The sequence below is a fragment of the Rhineura floridana genome, chromosome 3, assembly GCF_030035675.1.
Source record: "Rhineura floridana isolate rRhiFlo1 chromosome 3, rRhiFlo1.hap2, whole genome shotgun sequence".
NCBI lineage: Eukaryota > Metazoa > Chordata > Lepidosauria > Squamata > Rhineuridae > Rhineura > Rhineura floridana.
The window spans coordinates 126,697,789-126,717,949 of record NC_084482.1 but is presented as its reverse complement, the minus strand read 5'-3'; the positions used below and the strand labels follow the sequence as shown (position 1 = coordinate 126,717,949).

The 20,161-nt window shown below is 40.6% G+C and overlaps 1 protein-coding gene across 3 annotated transcripts in view; it reads right to left on the bottom strand.

Moving 5' to 3' along the window:
* Nucleotides 1-19,901, bottom strand: part of LOC133380480 (protein bassoon-like) — a 229,932-nt gene extending 210,031 nt beyond the window's left edge. For all 3 annotated transcript variants that reach the window (XM_061617824.1, XM_061617823.1, XM_061617822.1), the window contains exon 1: nt 19,617-19,901. In XM_061617824.1, coding sequence (XP_061473808.1) covers nt 19,617-19,807 — 191 coding nt within the window. In that variant the 5' untranslated portion in view covers nt 19,808-19,901. The remainder of the gene's footprint in view (nt 1-19,616) is intronic.
* Nucleotides 19,902-20,161: the final 260 nt, after the last annotated feature.

Sequence of the window (20,161 nt, the reverse complement as noted above, 5' to 3'; positions counted from 1 at the left end):
TTTTATCCATGGTTCATTCTTTATAGAGAAGACAGTAATATTTAACTCAGTATATTTAATGCTTAGTCACATGCCAGATTACTTTTTATTTTTAAAAAATTGAAGAGATGCATATAATAGTTTTTTATTGCAAATAAAACCTTTTTTCTTCATTTTTTAAGACCAAGATTGTGATTCATCCTCTTCCATGCACAGAACTCTCAAGAACAGTTTATTAATACCTTTATGTAAACATGAAAGGGCCTCATATTTATACCAGCACAGTGTACATGAAAGTAACAGCCAGCTTTTGCTGGGGGGACAGGAAGATGAAGGGCTTAAATGGATTTCTCTCCTACAACCAGAAGACCTGTACTTGTTGGAGGCATTTGTTTGTAACCCAATTCATGCTACCACTGCACACCACCCGGGGAAAGCTAACAAAGCAAATGATAAGTTGTCAAAAAAAATCCATTTTAACAGACCATGAAGGGGTACAAGTACAAGTAATAAACTACTGAAATATTTAATAAAGAATGAATTTAGGAAAACCTATAAGAAATAAGAGAGGCAGTGTGGTATAGTGGTTAAGGTGTTGGACTACGACCTGAGAGACCAGGGTTCAAATTCCCACATGGCCATGAAACACACTGGGTGACCTTGGGCCAGTCACTGCCTCTCAGCCTCAGAGGAAGGCAATGGTAAACCCCCTCTGAATATCGCTTACAATGAAAACCCTATTCATAGGGTCACCATAAGTCAGAATGGACTTGAAGGCACTCCATAATAAATAAAGAACAATTAATAAACTCAGTGCAAAACAAAATCAAAACAAAGTATATCAGACTAATTTCCTCAATATTCTAAAAGTCTAATCTTTTCAGCTAAGTAAGGTGAAGTCAATGGAATTATGTGCAATGAGTAAGCCAAGCAGAAGCTATTCCTTAATGAACAAAGAAAACAGAGACTGTTTTTTTTTAACTTCTGTATATTTGATACATACTGTCATATGCAAAATGGAGACCAAAGGAGTAAGCAGGATTCCTTTAAAAAAGATACATAAATGTTTAAAAGTCAAAACAAAGGAATAATTAATATTGCAGCCAATTAAGACTGGAGCTTACTATCAATTATTAATTCAAAGTCAAGACATAATACAAGCATACAAAAACACAGGTGAAGCATTCATTGAGTTTTGGACAAATGCACATATTCTTTTCTACTAAGGTGCCTCCTGAGAGGTCAAGAAATGAACCATTGGAGCCTCCCCCAAAAGAGCTGTGTTTAAGGAAAGACAGATGGTGAGCTAGCAACACTCTTTTATTTTTTGTTCACAGAATCGTCCTGCTGAGAGACAGAGTTTTGATAGCATAACTCTGGTATGGTAACTCGGGTGACAGACCTTGGGTACCATGACATTATTTTAACAGTGCAATTTTATCCCTGAGTTATGCCCACTGGATGAGGATAGGATTGCTCCTAAGCCCCCTTGTGCTGAAAGTACACAAGCACAGTTGATTAGGCTGGCTAGCATTGCACGACGGTTGTCCAAGTGTTATGTTATACCTCAGCAGAAGGTGCAAATACCGACAGAGTGGGAGGAGTGAGGTTTAGTCAGAATCCTACATTTGCTCAAACAGAAACTGCAGACAGACTTCAAATGTAGCTCCCTACAGTAATTCCCAACTGGTGACGATTGTCGCAGTTACTACATGATCTCCCCTAACAAGTGTATCTGCAAATATACATCAGTGAGCTTCTGGGGAGTGGGATTGTGGCATGGAAGAGAATTTACTTCACTTCAGAACTTCTACATCACTTTATCAACCACTTCCCAAAAAAACCCTAACAAGCGCTTAGTTACAGGCACTATCCATTGCAGCTGCTATCTATTGTCATCGCTAGCTTCATGTCTCTCCACAGGCCACCAGGCAGCCATTCAACATGCACAAAGATGATGCTTAGAGTTGGCAGTAGTGACCAGTAGAAGTCAACTGCTCTACTGTAGAACTGCTTTTGTGTTGTTGCAGGGCTCCTGAGCCTTTCCAGATAGCATGACAGGCAGAAATGTAGCATGTACAGTCATATGCAGCAAGGACATGCAGTGATGGTAAGAGCTGTACCTGCAACCCTTCTGTGTCATGTAGCCTTCACAGGCACAAGGGTACTGTGGAAACAAAAAGAATGGAAATCCCATTCCATAGTGATGCTGACAGAACTCACTCCATAACTAAAGTTGTTCAATAAAGGCCATGTCTGTTTTAAGCATATCTCTACTCTCATTAAAGCTAGCTTACAGAATACCTCTCTGCAGCTTCTTTTTCACCTCAGCAGTATTCAAGTGAACCGGTATGCATGCAACACTAAGTCAAACTATGGCTTAGGCAAACTGTGAGCATGCAGGCTCCCAAAGAGAAGGTCGCAGCTGCTTTGCTCCTCCTGTGGTCCTGCTGCTGTGGGCTAAACCATGACAGACCATGAACTGTAACCAGGCTGGTTGCCGGGTGCTTAGGAAGCACTGTCCGAGGGCTTTGCAGACACTGCCAATCAGCAGTTTGGCTTACAACGTTATCCTAATTGGAACTCGTGATCAAGCTCACTAACCACTGGCTAGTGAAATGCTGGAAATGACTCGCTGGGTCCTATGATGTGGGCATATCCAGTGGTATTTTCTTTTTTATCTGTATCAATTTCATACTGGTGAAATCTTGATATTTTCAAATGTTAATGACTTTATATTATATCCCTGTGGTATGGGGATTAATGGCAGAATCATAAAAATGGATTTTGTGAGCCCTTATTGTCTCTAAGAAACTTATACTTCAAGCCTATAAGGATAAATACCCAACATCTATTACACAATGGTCTGAAGACCTTAACACCCTTGCTACATTTTAACATACCTTTTATAATTACCAACTTCATTTGGATACCTATTTGGACAATTGGATGGCACACATTTATCTGTATGGCTAAACTAAAATAGATGTACTGGTGCTTGTAGTGAAGGGTGAGCTTAGTCCCTTAGTGTGTTCAGAATTGCAGCTGTTCAGGGGCATCCTGAACAGATGTTAGATGAGTGCTCCCATCTAACATCTCCGCAACACTAGGCTCCTTTCTTCCTACAATGGCTTTCTGGTGACTGGCCTGGCCTGAGGGCACCTGAACCCTTTTTGCCAGAAACTAATTGGCAAGATTAAATGTTCCCTATCCAGGCTCCAACTTTTAGCTAAGATTTCTATCTTAATTTCCAATCAGATAAATGTTTTTGTATGAATTGTATGCGCCAAGCAACTGTGGTTGATGCTTAATGTATCATGCTTAATGACATCACTTGGGCCTACCCTGTGACATCACTTGGGTCTGCCCCATGATGTCACTTGGATCTGCCCCATGACATCACTTGGACCCGCCCTATGACATCACTCGGGCCTGCCCTCAAAATCTCAGGGTTTGGGATGCTTCTGACCTGGCACCTCTAGTCCCAATCCAGATGACATTGTTAGCCAAACCTTTGCTTTGCTCAGAAGCAAAAAGGACACTTAGGATAACAAAAAACGGGCAGGCTGCCTGCTTCTCTCTGCAAGCCCACATGTTCACACCGCATCACTACATGTTTTGTGTGAACCAGGCCAGCAGCATAGTTAACTTACAGAATTTACTACCACAAATCCTGGCAATGGCCAATAGATTAGATAGCTTTAAAAAGAGATAAAATAAATCCATGGAGGAAAAGGCTATCAATGGCTACTAGTCATGATGGCTATTTGCTACCTCCAGGATCAGAGGCAGCATGTCTCTCTGAATACCAGCTGTGAGGGACAGTATCATGGGAGGACTATTCCCTCATATCCTGCACGATGCTGGACTAAGTATGCCTTTGGTCTGATCCAGCAGGACTTTTCTGGTGTTGTGCTGAGGAAAGTAATAGCCATGGAGAGAGGGAGCTAAGGAAATGAGAGAGATGATGAAATTACAATGTTTAACTCATGTTTAGGTAAGACAGGGTTAATAGAATGTTAAATGTGATTGACTCACTGGAGTATTTGCAAGGGAGAGGGAGTGAGTGAAAGATTTAAAAAAGGGTAAAGTGACAGTTATTATTTAGACAGGGCTACGTTTATGAGATAGATAGGGTGATCTGTTGATAACTAGTGAGTGGGGTCTGGGTCTTATTGTGGGTTGGTTTTAGTGTGGGTAGGTAGGCAGGCTAAGTTTTGAACAATATCGTTTATAACATATTTAACTGATTCTGTAAACATAATAAATATTTATTTGTTTATTTATTTTAACATTCCAAGTGCATGCTTGGTCACCCACAGATATTTTTATTTATTTATTTATTTGTTTCATTTATAGACCGCCCATAGCGAGTGGCTCTCTGGGCGGTGTACAAAAAGGTTAAAATACAAAATATCAACAATAAAATCAGACAACAAACAATAAACACAGAAGCAACTAAGAAAAAATAAAAAATAAAAAATTTAAATTATAACATAAACGCTTAAAATGCCTGGGAGCATAGCCAGGTCTTAACCTGGCCCCAAAAAGATAGAAGCGTAGGCGCCAGGCGTACTTCTTCGGGGAGGCTGTTCCACAGTTCGGGGGCCACTACAGAAAAGGCCCTAGATCGAGTAACTGTCCTCCGGGCTTCTCGATGGGTTGGTACCCGGAGGAGGGCCTTAGATGCTGAGCGAAGTGACCGGGTAGGTTCATAGCGGTAGAGGAGTTCCACAAGATATTGCGGTCCCACGCCGTGTAAGGCTTTATAGGTCAAAACCAGCACCTTGAATCTGGCTCGGAAACAAATAGGTAGCCAGTGCAAATGGGCCAAAACAGGTGTTATATGTGCTGACCGGCTGGTCCTCATCAGCAGTCTGGCTGCTGCGTTTTGCACTAGCTGAAGCTTCCGAACTGTCTTCAAGGGCAGCCCTACGTAGAGCGCATTACAGTAATCCAGCCTAGAAGTTACCAGAGCATGAACAACTGAGGCGAGGTCATCCCTGTCCAGATAGGGGCGTAGCTGGGCTACCAACCGAAGGTGGTAGAACACATTCCTTGCCACCGAGGCCACTTGCGCCTCAAGAGACAAGGAAGGATCGAAAAGAACTCCCAGACTACGAACCTGTTCCTTCAAGGGGAGTGTGACCCCATCTAGATATAAACCATATGCAACCCATTGGGCACTTCCAGGGAGGAAGTGGGATTGCTGAGGTTTGTGGTGCAGTAGGTAACTGCCCAAAGGTGAGGCAGGTGTCTTTGGGGTCACCTGTTTCAGGTGGGATGCAGCAGGTAGAGGAGATGGTCTCTCTATGCTGTGGCAGGAAGAAGCAACATAGGAGTTATTACACATTGTTATTAAGGAGCGCAAGGAACGCAGGGAAACAGTAGGGAATGTGAAGGGAGCTGAGAATCAGGATGTTTGAAGAAAGTAGGACACAGTAGTCAGTGGCCTGAAAAACAGGAACCTAGAAAGATTTGTGGATGGAAGCTGCAGAAGTATTGGGGGGGGGAGGAATCAATGGAGAGGCAAGGAGTTGAGAAAATGAGATTGAGATCTAAGCAGGAAGTTTTAGGCTGGACAAAAAATTGCACACAATGCCTGAGGACAGGAGGAGCACTATGATGTTGAAAAGATAGAAGGCTAGGAAACTGTAGGCCAGGATGCACTGTTTAATATTAGTCTGAACAAGCCAGCCAAACATTTGCAGATCTCTAGAATAGAATTGTGTTACTACTGTCATTTTTTAAAAAAACATCTCTATTAATGGAAGCAAAACCACAAGCAAGAACATACTAGTGCAGATTATAACTCAGGAAAGAGTTAAATTATGTTTGATATTTCTCATCAGGTATTTCTTACTAGTCTACAATAAACATAGACATCTTTCAAATTGTACAGGTAAACTGCCACTGATGCAGCAAAATGTCGTGTAATGAATAACAACAGTTGACAGCTATGCTGCCTTACTCAGAGCATGAATAGTAGCAGTAAATAAAAAAATCATTGGCTTGCCATGAGTAGCTGCATATTGCTGAGGTGCAAAGTAGAGCTCATAACTAGAATGCGACTATCTTTTCTTTTTCTTTTCTTTTTCGCTCACACAATTGTGTAATTTCTGGTATGTGTATTTTGAGAGTAAAATTTAATGCACCAAAAAGAGTGCATGTTATTGTAGCTGGATTATTATTGTAGTGCACAACGATCACTGCATGAGCAGTTTTCTCATCATATATTGAACCTTAAAAAACTGAAACATAGTTATTTCCAGATTCTCAGCCACTTTCTTAATTGCCATTTTAAAAGAAAAATATAGGAAAACCACTTCTTATTTCAGCAACAATTGGGTTAATACTCCAAACTTGGTGACATCACAGTATAAACAGAGCAGACAGCCTTATCTCTCCAATAGTTAAGTAAACAAAATGCAGTTCCCAGGATCGAAGCAATTAATGGCAATCGTCAAGAAACAGATTCGTCAAAATAAAATAGACCAAAAAGAGAGTAGTCTCAAAACAGTATAATATTTTTCAAAATAAAAATCTGGAATAGAAATCCCTCTTCTGTGTGTATCTTTAGAATGCAAATCCAGGACAGCTTTTTGCAACAAAAACAGAGATAAGCTATTAATTAGTGCGTAGCAGAGAGAAGTTACGGCTCCCCAGTGAGATGTCAGAAACCGATCAATCTGGCAAATCTCTTTTAAACAGCAACAATTTAAGTCAAGTAAAAGAAAAATATAGAAAGAAGGGTGCTTGCCTGTTAGTGCGTTCTCTCTTAGAAGATAAGATGAACGTTCGCTTTAACAGATAGAGCTTGCTGTTGAAAATCCGTCCCACCTTCGTCGGCTGGACCTCGTCCCATAAATTAATGAGATCTGGTCGTCCCAACAAAAATAGGCTTTGAGGTTAATCTCTTCGTTTCTCCCTACCCGGGAGAAGTTTAATCAGTCAAAAAAAAAAGAAAAAACTGACTGATATATCTGAATAAGCTTCTTTTGAGGCAGGAGCCCGTCTCAAAAGCAGGCACAGGCTAAGTCACCCTTCCCGGAAGCGAACCTTAAAAAACTAAAGGCCAGTTCACATGTACATTTAATAGTTAATCACATGCACAATATTTAAATCCTTGAATTTCTAACACTTTTTCAGAACTTCACCCCTTCAGCTACAGGGGCTTCCCTGCCCCCATTCATATATTGTAACCGCTACAGCAGGGCTGGGGAGCCTTTGGCCCCCCAGATGTTGCTGGACTTTAACTGCCATCATCTATGACCATTGGCCATGCTGGTAGCAGCTGGAGGGAGCTGGATTCCAACAATGTATGGCGGGCCAGAGGTTCCCTAGCTTTGCACTAGAGAAAGAATTGTCATGCTTCCACAGTAAATTGCAATTATTTGCTAAAAGGAAGTAGCCCTAGTAGTTTGAGTAGAACTACTGAGTTCTGTTCCTTCCAGTGGTTCTCTTTGACCTCTGCAGATTAGCCATAAAATGAAGAATTAGCATTGTGCAGAGCAACATGGCCTCAGTAATTACATAAGCAGACCACTGTGGTGTGACTCAAGAATATAGCACCTGCTTGCGGGCCCTCTTGAGGTGGAGCCACATGGATACAGTCTAACATGGTATGCCATTTGTATGAGTGGTGATTTTAGGCATGCTATCACAAACCAAGGAGGGTTACACAGATGAAATGAACATGGCTAAAATTGCCTAAAACTTCATGTAGAGCTCTCACACAAGCAATTTACCACGTGAAATAACACCCAGGAAAACCCATTTCAAATTGCCATAATCAGTACAGATAGAGCTACTCACAAACTGGTCCACATTTTGCTATGTATACAAATTACTAAGCTCATACTGCTCTGCCTTATATGAACTTGCTACGTCTTCATAAATAAAGCCTTAGGAGATTCAAGCGCATGACTCTTCTTTTCCCAGGAATGTTTTTACATGCACTCACATATTAATTATCAATGCCCTCTGCCGGTTTGCTGTAAGAATTAGAGTAACCTGACTGTTAAAACAGAGTAGCTTAGATATTTTTTAAACTATTAAGTAGTTTATAAATGTTTATAGGTGGAATATAAATGTGATAAATCAATACTGAATACTCCTTAGGACAGAGAGCTGGACAATTGTAGCAGGGTTTGATGGATGCAGGACAAAAATCTTTCTAAAAACTACAGTATTATGCTTCAGTAGCTGCTGCTCCCCCCAAATAATAGATATTAACTAACACTGATAAAGGTACACAAGAGACTGGGCTATACCTAGGGTTGCCATACTGCCCGGTTAGCCAGGTTTTACCCAGATTCTTTGCATGCCACCCGGTGTCTGTTTAGCCCCTTAGGTGGCCCGGATTCTCAGCTTTAATTTAAAAAAAAATTAAGTTTCTAGGTGGTCCGGTTCTCGAGATATACACAAAAAGGTCAGCCACCCCTCCGACTGTTAAATCTTTTTTTAAAACAAATCTGTCCTGTATAGCACTTCGTAGCTCAGTCTAACCCCACCCATTCAGGATTGCAGCCAATCAGTCTGAAGCCAGTTTGGTTGACCTGGGCAGTGTCTAGAAAACCTCATTGCAATGCCAGAAAATTGTGGTTTCCCCCCCCCCCCCCGTTTATCTGAAAATCTCATAAATTGGGTAAGTATATACATTTCAGGTTTTTTTCCTCTTGTTTGCAGGAGTCAGATCCTGGGCAGTGTTTTCAAAACCTTCCCAATACTTGCTTTTGTGGGGATAAAAGCATGCTAATCCCATATGCCCAGAGTAAATCCCATTGAATTCAATAGGACTTACTTTTGAGTAGACATGGTTATGAATGTGCTGTAAATTAATGGGACTTTTGAGTGAATGTAAAAAAGAATTGTGTTTGTGTTCTAACTATTTCTGTCCCCCCTCCAGTCCTATTTTAAAGCAAGTAGGCAGGTATTACAGTTTTTATTCTGTAGGAAACTAATACTGATTTTTTTAAAAACTAATACTGATTTTTCTGCAATGACCAACTGGTTTGACAATAAACTATTATATGGGCTGTATGTATTTATACATCTACAGTGTGTGTGTGTGTATGGAGTCTTTCCAACAACTCTGTGAGGTAGGGTTGGGAAACTAAGGCAACTCACAATAAGAAATAAATCCCTTTAAAATCCAATAACCATAAAGCAAGAATAAACACTTGGAAAACAGCCTAAAGAGGCATGATTCTGAATTTTGGGTTGGGTGAATGAAGTTTATTTATTTATTATTTGATTACCCCAAGGTTTAAATTTCTTTCCTACATCCTTCACTTCTTGTCAAATTGTTTTTATATTGTTTTAAATTTTAAAATTGTGTTTTAAATTGTTTTTAAAATATGTGTTTTAAATTGTATATTTGTTTTAATGTTTTTGATTGCTGTAAACTGCCCAGAGAGCTTCGGCTATGGGGCGGTATACAAGTGCAATAAATATACATAAATAAATAAATTTATATCCCGCCCTTCCTCCCAGTAGGAGCCCAGGGCGGCAAACAAAAGCACTAAAAGTACTTTAAAACATCGTAAAAAGCAGACTTTAAAATATATTAAAACATCTTTGAAAATATTTTTAAAACCTTTAAAAAAACATCTTTTTAAAAAAAGAAAAGGCTTAAAAACATATTAAAAAGCAATTCCAACACAGACTCAGTCTGGGATAAGGTCTCAACTTAAAAGAACAAGTTGAAAGAACAAGTTCCTTATCACTTGAGGCTGTAGTTCTCTGCACACTTCCCAGTTTGAGTAAGCCCCACTGAATACATTGGGACTTGCTTATGAGTAAACAAACATCGGATTGCACTATAAATATATTTACAGATTGTGTAATTCATAAACATATTTGAGAGTCATTTTTATATAAATCTTTTTTCATACTGTGTCCCAATAAGTATTTGATTTCACGCTATGGTTATAGATGATTTTTTCCTCTACATTTTAAGTGTGCCCTTCTTCCTTGGGGTGGTCATGTTTCTCCGTTGTTTTCATCCTGAGGGGAGGATAGGCTGAGAGATGGTGAGTAGCATGTTTAAGGTCCCTTCACCTCCCCCCCTTTTTTTATTTGTATTTATTTTATATTTCTCCAATATCTTCCACTGGCTGTTTTTATGTATTTTAAATATTTTTAGATTAAATAAATAGGAAATCATAATTGTGAACCTCCCTAAAAGCAATTTACCTATCCTTATGTTTTGGCAAAGTGATGGTGTGAAGGCATGCTGGTAGAACAAGAGACCATGTTTGAGGCATGTTATAAGGTGTTTGAGGACTTTGTCACACGTTACTTTTTGAGACCTGTAGATTCATGTTGGAAAGAACACGTGCACGTATTGAATAGTGGCTTGGGTGCTGTTTTTTCAGTCTACGCTGCATGCGTAGGGAAGGTGATACATCATCTGGAAGCTAGCTTCATAATGAAAAACATTTGGATCACCATTCACTTGTTTACTTTTCTCACTATTGAGACCACTTCATATATTACTTTTTCATACACAGAAATTTAATCTTTGTATAGGAAAAAGTATTTTGTAAAATATGAAGGACAGTGGCTGCCCAGTCAGTATAACCACTGTACAAGATCTACTCAGCCACTGTAATTACCTTTTTGTTTTGAGTGCCCTGTTGTCTGGGTCTTGGTTCAGGTGTGTATCCAACTTTGATGTGCTTATGGAAGGGGTGTGCAAGTAGTGCCTCCCCCAAGTGTGGAGGCTTGGACGAACATTGTGTTATGGAAAACCAAAGTGTGTGTGAAAGTACATATTTGGGAATGCCATCAGTGTAATCCTAAACACACTTAATAAATAATATCATATCGAACTTGCACATCACAAAATATTTTACGGTCATGTCCATAAGCACGAGGAGTGTAGTCTTAGGGACCCTGCTCCCAAAAAAGCAGAGGGACTATGTCTCCAAGCAACCTACAATCAGCATGAAAAGGGAGTGTGTTAGTCACTGAGAAGAGTCTTCTAATAGGCTTCCTTGCCTTTCCTGCTGATTGGAGCCAATCAGAGTGAAAGGAGGTGAGTCAGCCACTGAGAAGACTCTTCTCAGTTGCTAACGCTCCCCACTTACATGCTGATTGGCTCCTAGAGATGTTCGTTATTGTGAGAGAATGCATTAACAAAGATCTCATTCTTAATCCAGGAGCAAAAAAGGGTGTATGTGGCTGCAACTATCATGAAGGGACTCTGCACTTCTGAATGTTCTGCTAAACAACTGATAAATACCTATGTAACTTTGTGTCTGGAGACTTATTATTAAGAATCACTTTCCATAATTGTAAGGAGGTATGTCCACACGCAAGCATCCCAGGCACCTAAATGAGGGGTGAGAGCAGCATAGGGACATAAGCAGATGTCTTATACCAGGGGTTCCCAGACTTTTCTTCTACATAGACCACTTGAAAATTGCTGAGGGTCTGAAAGTATCTGAAAATTTACTATGGGCATATGGAAGATAATTAACTCCCATTAGTGATAAGAGCAAGAATTTATAATTATTATTTTAATTAAAACAAGAGACATCAGTACTTTGAAGAGGTTGTTGTTATTATGTGCCTTCAAGTCGAGTACGACTTATGATGACCCTATGAATCAGCGACCTCCAAGAGCATCTGTCATGAACCACCCTGTTCAGATCTTGTAAGTTCAGGTCTGTGGCTTCCTTTATGGAATCAATCCATCTCTTGTTTGGTCTTCCTCTATTTCTACTCCCTTCTGTTTTTCCCAGCATTATTGTCTTTTCTAGTGAATCATGTCTTCTCATTATGTGCCCAAAGTATGATAACCTCAGTTTCATCATTTTAGCTTCCAGTGATAGTTCTGGTTTAATTTGTTCTAACACCCAATTATTGGTCTTTTTCGCAGTCCATGGTATGCACAAAGCTCTCCTCCAACACCACATTACAAATGAGTTGATTTTTCTATTATCCGCTTTTTTCACTGTCCAACTTTCACATCCAGGACTGGGTCTTTCATGATGCCCGGTCGGGGGGGGGGGAGGAGCAGGAGAGCAGTCAATAAGACAGACATCCTGGCATTGGTAATCTAATTAGCAAGGTATGTGTGGGGTTGTTGCACACTTCCAGGCCCAGTTTCATTTTGAGTAGGGAGGTGGAACCTGTGTAGATGTGGTTGATCAAAGGCAGAATAAATTTTGAGTTAAGCAAAGCTCTGCTTTTATAAAACCTAAGAAACATACAGATACTTTGAATGTCTGAGTGCCTGCACCAGTGGAATACTGGAGGAACTTGTAAAACTTGCTGCTACAGTATTTAGAACTGAGCATATGGTCTGAAAGACTCCTTTTTCTAACATTTTGGCTTCTTGTCTTTCTCCACCCACCACATCTCTGAAATATATTGTATATGTAAATGGTTAACCAGACTGGTGCCCTGACTTACTTTATGTTTGTTGCTATTTTGTGTTTTTATTGTGTTTTTATATTGATTGTGTATTTTTATTGTTTTTATTATATTTGTAAGCTGTCCTGAGCTCTGTTTTTAACAGCAGAAGGGCAGGATATAAATCCTCTTAATCAATCAATAAATATTCCATAGTGTTGGAAACCAGAGTCTAGTTAAGGCTGAAAATGTTGCTTTTTAACCATTTCTCACATCTTTCCTCAGTTTTTGGTGGTAATTCCTAGGCACAAAAACAAAACAACTGGACAATCCAAACATTAATATGCAAGTATTTGCATAATATGCAAATTAGCCTGCCCGGAATTGTGGAACTGGAATATGGCAACCCTAGCTATACCCATGGTCTCAGTGGCAGTCACACTCATGGTAATAAGTGGGCTCCTGCTAGGAGGAAGGGCAGGATATAAATCAAATAAATAAATAAATAACTGGAGTAGCTGCAGACCCTGGTAGAGGTAGGGCAAAGCTCTTGTATTATTCATTTCATACTCAGTTGTTACTTGACATACAAGCTATGTTTTTGAGCCCTGCTCTGCTTCTTTCAGTCTTAACCTGACTATCCTCAAAGGGCTCAGGAACGCTGACAACCATGATAAAACAATCAATATTTAAAGCATCAGTATTTAAAAAAAACCCAACCTGCAGCTAGAAAATCAAGGCCACATTAGCACATTGGTCCCTCAAGACAACAGACAAAAACTAGGTAAACATTACTATTTATCACATCACCTCAAGTTTTAATATATGTGTACATTTATCTTGCAGGCTGTTGGTAACTTTGGAGAAACACATATGACACAACTGGCACCCTGGACTCCTACTGGGAGGAAGGGCGGGATATAAATCTAATAAATAAATAAATAACTGACACTGGTCAAAGTTGTTGACTTCACAACAAGAAATAGAATATGTTTCAGGACATGGAAGGCAAGATCTTCCAAGTTGAAGTAGACAATGAGGAAACCTCAGCTCTGTTCCCTATTCCAGTGACTGGTAAGAGCCATTGGTCACATCCACATCATACATTTAAAGTGTATTTAAAACTCATGACTTCACCCAAGGAATCCTGGGATCTGCAGTTTGTTAAGGGTGCTGGGAACTGTGGCTCTGTGACTACAGTTCCCTCAATTCTTTGGGGGAAGCCATGTGCTTTAAATGTATGCTGTGGATGTGGCCATTATCTTTACTAAGTCTATGCTTCTGCTTGGGGAGTAAAAGAGAAAAGAGGCGAGCAAGTGCTTTGTTGTTGTTTTTACAGACTAGCCCAGTGATTTCCATTCTATTTGAGTTCTGTGACTGGTAGCTCAAAAGCAGTAAAAGCACAGCTAGTAACGCTATTACCCTCCTATATACACCAGAGAACTCAACACAAAAGGTTTGTAGCCAAATAGCTTATTTTTAAACTGTCACATTTGTTGTACTCTAAATATAATGTAACTGTTAAATAAGAAGTTTTTAAAAATACATAGAGTCAAAATGTCTATCCTAAAAGAGGCAACACATATGCTAACAATGAAATTATATAGGAAAGTTTCAGGAAGGGGGAAAGAAAAAATGACAAATATTCCCATTCCAACACTCCAGTGCTCCCCACCCAAGCCTGGCAGTCAGAGCCAAACCTAAGCTCTTTAGTGCTATGAAGCAACCCCCCATCTGGGGTGCTCCAAACAATGGCAGAAGGATCTTTTTCATTTCAGGTTGGCTAAAGCCCTGAACAGGAGCACTCCTGTTAAGGGTTGAGGATACACGGCAACATTTTGAAGATACACAGCAACATTATGCTGTGGGTTTGCATTTGTATATTAGTAACTAATAGCTGATGGTTCCATTTGGGTTAAAATTAATTTATGAGTAAAGCTCAACTGTTTTAGTCAAATCAGCTGTTTTGATCAAATTATTATTATCTATTATTATTAACTTTATTTATACCGCACCCTTTTTCCAAACTGGAACTCAAGGCGGCTTCCAGATAAAAATAAGTACATATCATTAAGAACCTATAAAAATATAAAACATATAAACATATAAAATCAGCATTAAAACAGGATTAAACTATTAAGATGTTAAAACCAATTACTCTTAAAATACTACAACCCAGTTTAGGAGCATACAAGTAAAACAATAACACACAGCATCCTCTTCAGTCACTACCCTTAAAACCTTCAGTTCCAAAGGCCTGCTGGAAGAAAAAAGTCTTTAGCTGTCGGCGGAAAGACTGCACAGAGGAGACCATTCTTGCCTCCCTAGGGAGGGAGTTCCAGAGCCTAGGGACAGCCACCGAAAAGGTCCTATCTCGTGTCCACTGGAAATCAGAAAAGCCAACACATAGTGAAGAAATTGCATCCCAATTTAGTTGGATTCTGTCCTAGTTCCCAATATGTATTACATTTTATCTTTCCAATAGCCATACAAAAGCAATGGTAACCTAAAATAACCATCTTAAAGGAAATGCTGAAAAGCAGAATACATAATCTCTTCTATCACATACTGCACATTGAGAGGTGTGGCCACTCCTTGACCCAATGGTGTATAACAAATACCAGCCAGTTGCCAATCCCCTTTTTTGAGGAAGGCGGTGGAGAGGGTAGTGGCAGAGCAACTCAAGTGATTCTGTATGACCCTGACTATCTGGATGCACTTCAGTCTGGACTTAGCCCTGGTTTTGGGACTGAATCACCCTTGGTCACCCTGATGGATGGACTGTATTGGGAGAGGGATGGGGGAGTGCAACTCTGTTACTCTTACTCAATGACTTTTGATACCATTGACCATGGTATCCTCCTGGATCAACTGTTTGGGATGGGTATCAGAGGCACTGTACTACAGTGGTTCCATTCCGACATGTGTGGTCAAGTCCAGATATTGCAGGAGTGCTCCCAAGCACTCTTTGACTCTGCAGGGCACTATTTTGTCTCCAATGCGGTTTAACATGTATATGAAGCGATTGGGAGCAGTCATTAGGAGTTTTGGAGCATGGTGCCATCTGTATGCTGCTGACATGCAGCTCTATTGCATAACATCAGAATCAGAAGAGGCTGTGCAAGCTCTGGACCAGTGTTTTAATGAAATGGTGGAATGGATGGGAGCCAATAAACACAATTTGAATCCTGGGAAGATGGTGGCTCTGTGTGTAGGTGGCTTCCATGTCTGGAAGATTAGCCAGTTGCCTGTTCTTGATTGGGTTGCACTCATCTAAAGGAGTGGGTACATATCTTGGGGTACTCCTGGATACATCTTTGTCATCAGAAGCCCAAGTTACCTCGATGGCTAGGAGTATCTTTTGCCACCTTTGTCGGGTATGTCAGCTATGGCCATATCTGGACTGGGATAACTTGGCCTCTGTAGTCCGTACAGTGATAACCTTGGATTTCTACAACATGCTCTATCTCTAACTTCCAGCAGCATTACAGCCACTTTCAGAAAGCTTGATTCTCCAGGCTATTTCTCAGGGGCCTGCAAAGGCCTGTTTTTGAACCATGAATAACCTGCTTGAATCCAAGTTGGCTATTATAATAACCTTGTAATATTAAGAATTTGAGGCCTGAGTTTGCTTGTTTTTCCTTCCCAACCTTTTTTCCTTTTGTGTTGTGTCTTTTTAGGTTATAAGCTGAGGGCAGGGACTGTATTGTTTTTATTCGTCTGGGAAGCTTTCTGGGTGAAAAGCATATCCACTGATAAAAAGATAAAGAAAATATCTAGAAAAAGTTAAGCGCTCAAGTTAAAAGAGGGTCAATCAGGCCTTTAAATGCTTATATTTGTCTGGATTGTGCCCTAAATCTTTACATTTGACTAGATTTTACTGTACATTAACTGCTAATATATTCTATTAAGATGATGAATTTGTCAGATGGCAAAATCTACAGTCTTAGTCTATAGCTCTGTCAAAAGTGAAATAGATATAACTGAACCCATGGGTCTAAACATATTAAATATCTGAAGGGGGAGAATCAGTACAACTGAGGAGTTACAAGGAGCCTAAGTGGAGACCTTATAGAGCAATTCTATGCAAGTTTACTCAAAAGTAAATCCCATTGTGTTCAATTCAGCTTACTTCCAGGTTTCCAACCTACGGACTAGTGTAAAAGTCTGAACAAAAATACATCAGGTGTTTCATGTGCTTACTAATATAGGAGGCAATATAGGAAGCTATCCTACATGGAGTCAGAGAATTGGTGCATCAAGTATTGCCTACACTGACTGGCAGTGGTTCTTCAGAATTTCAGATGAGAGTTTTTGACAGCCCTTCCTGGATTAAACCCTGGGACCATTGTATGTGCTCTAGTACCAAGCTACAGTCCTAGCCTGCATTTGCTACCTTCTGCAAGAATATCGCCCAACGTTAATTAATCTGAAATAGTACATTTTCCCATTCCAATATGTCATATGGATTTGGCTCACCTGCTTCTGAAACACAGACATGGATAGCATATGGCATCTCAATTATACAATTAAGGGGGGGAAGCCTTTTTAAATTTGAAGCCAAAACCAAATATTCTTTGGGGTACAAAAATTCTAGTAACTGATATGATACTTTTAACAAACATCCTTCATCTTAGCCATATATGTTTATCTTTAAGATGCCATAATACCCTTTGTTATTTTTGCTACAACAGGCCAACATGATTACCCCCTGAAAATTGCCCATGTTCATGATTATTCCAGCATATTCCCTAATCAGAGGATCATAATACTGGCAGAATAAACATTAATCAGGGATGACAAGAATATGACAGGATGCTTGCTTTGAAAGAACAGGCCTGTGCTGATTGTCTGGGTTTGGAAGAGAGTCTAATACATTTTTCACAGATGTATTAGTACTTGGATGGCTTCCCAGTCCTGCTCTTCAACACACTATGGCAGGAGTGTCATGGAAAAGCCTCAATGCGTAGATGCCTCCAAAAGACTCAGCTCTCCATCAGTAACACTTCATGGGGCACAAGTAAACCTAAAGTGCAGACTTGAGGAAACCTTCCACAGGCACACATGCCCAGTCCACGGAAACTAGATAATTCTGCTACAGGTCCCAGTGTAAACATTTTCCTTTTCATACCATCTAGCAAGCTAGCTACACACACCCCTTCCAAATCTTACACAAGTTCATTATTTCAATATCCATTCACTCTTGTGTCTGCATAAGCAACTTCCCTTGTATATGCACTGAGTCTTGGCCTACATCCTTCCTAAGCTCAGCTGGGGAGTAAATGTGCAAATCTGGTATCCTGCAGAATGGAAAGAACTGCCACTTCACAATTTCAGCATCATTTCTTCTATATACAGATGGCAATTCTACAAATAGATTATCTACATTTTCAGAAGAGCTTTAAAATTAAATATATTATCAAAACAAATCTATTTAATTTTGAAGATAGGTGATGGATAATGGTTATTTTTAAAAAATGAAAAGGGATTAGTACAGAACATCAATCTGCACTGTTTACTTCTACAAATTCATGAAAAAAATCCAGTGATAAAAAAATCAAGTTTAGTTGGGACCAAATACTTTTGACATTAAGAGAGCAATAAAGAATGCTCCTGCTTCAACACAACCTTGACACAGAACAGCAAGCAATCTGATTTCTTCCAGAACCCACTATTGCATTCTTCATGTAATAATGGGGCATTTTACAGCACAAGTCCTTTTTAAACATATGAACTAGGATGATACATTTCTTGTATCATCTTCTTGTACTTCTTTAATATTCTTGAAGTAATATGTACTTCTTGTACTTATTTCAATATATTTCATTCAGCTTTTCAACAAAAAAATGGTTCAGTACCTATTTGCATATATTTGATATCTTACTACAAGATATTACAAATAGTACTCTCTTGAATTTTTCACCAACTTTTGATTTGCATCTGCTTTCCAACACTGAAGGTCTACATTTATTGGCATCACAGGTTACTTTTAAAAAATATTTAAAGGTAGTGATCTGCTGCATGATATCTAATCATGATACTATTACCCAGCCGGCGTCACCCTGTTATGTTTTGTTTTTGGAGACACTACACAGAACACTGACATTTTAGTTCAATTATTTTGCTATACTGTTGTACAGATTACATAATCACTATTCTTTTTTATATTACTTCCAGTAATAATTAGGATAGCCACATCTAGAGTATATATATTGGACTCAAGCACTATAAATTGTATGATTATAAACAAGCATCAGAGCAACATAACTGGGCAAGAAGGAATGACTAGAGATCTAGGTTTGAGAACGGAGCAATGTTTGTTTTTGTTGAAAACTTAAGCCAGACGTATACTTGACAACAAACATATTGAAAAAAGCTACATGCTTGGTTCCTCACTCACAAATAATGATCTTCCTTCCATTTTGCATGCCACTCATTCCATCCTCTGCTGCGTAATCAGCATCCCATTCATGTTTCTCTTCTCCCCTCTTCCTGATACTAGCCTGCACTACGACATTCCGTAAAAGAGCCTGCATCCTATGTGCACATGTGTTATCTGGTCATCTACCCTATACCTTTTGCAGCACCATCTAGCTAGATTAATCTCATTCATTGTATCAGATATGCACAGATTCCTCCATCCTCTTTCTTAAAAGATGAGACTTAAATGGCACCCAACACAGCCTTCTATAGAACATCAGCACTTCCCACAGTTCCACTTTAGACAACACCAAAACTATTCCACAGAGCCTGGTTGCCAGATCAGCATTCCCAAAATAAAGGGCATTGTGCAGGGTTCTGAAATAAGGGATATTCAATATGCCCTAAGGAGATGTGACTCTCTGGGATTAAGAGACACACTGTAAACCATGAACTTTCCTAAAAATAATGTACACATGGTAAAGCTACCACCCAGACAGAATCATCTTTCTGTTTCTCCATAGCCACTCATTCCAGCAGAGGCATCATTCTCAAAGCCTTCCCCACAAGAGCTGGCAAACCCTCAGGGCTGTACCGATCTCTTTCTCTCCTTTCTCTTAACCATCTCCAAAGGTTGAACTTTGCCCTCTCCTGTCCCATTCCTCTCTCAGTCCAAGTTCATGCTCAGCACTGCATTGTACTCCGCAGCAGAGTCCTCCAGTTGCACTTCGCCCTTAATCCCTGCTCTCTCCAACCCTCTTCTTCCTCTTCCTCCTCAGCACTGACAGCCTAAATTTCCCCCGAGCGCTACTCTTCCTCCTATGCTACCCCGCGACTCAGTTCGTGTTTCCCACCTGGCGGAGGGTCCGTGCGGCTGCGCGGGGCCCGGTGCGGCGGATGGAATCCTGCCCGGGGGGAGCTGTCCGCCGCTGCCTGGTGCTGAAGGCGGCTTGACGCTCCCAGGCGATGTGGAGGGGCCGGCGGCGGGACCGGGGGGCAGCTGCCCCTCGGCTCCCCCGCCCTCCAGACTGGCCTCGTTGCCCATGGCGAAAGCAGCAGTGGCCGGGATGGGGACAGGCTCCCTGGGCTTCCTCAGAGCAGCGCCTCCTGCGCCGCCATCAGCCTACCTCCACCATCGCCGCCTGCCCCATCCGCACTGGGCATGCGCTCACCTGGGCGCGAGCTCGGCACCCGCCCCTCCGAGAGAGAGCCTTTCGTGTGGGCGCGCGCGCTGCCTGGGACCAATGGAGGCTCGCTCAGAGTTCAAGCCTGCCCACCGCGAGCACGTGCGTGACCCGACCAATGGAAGCGCGCAGGCCCTGTTCATTTTCCCCTTTTGAGGTGTCCTCCCTCCTCAACCTTCCCGCCAGTGCGTGAACGCGCAGGTCTGGACGAGGAA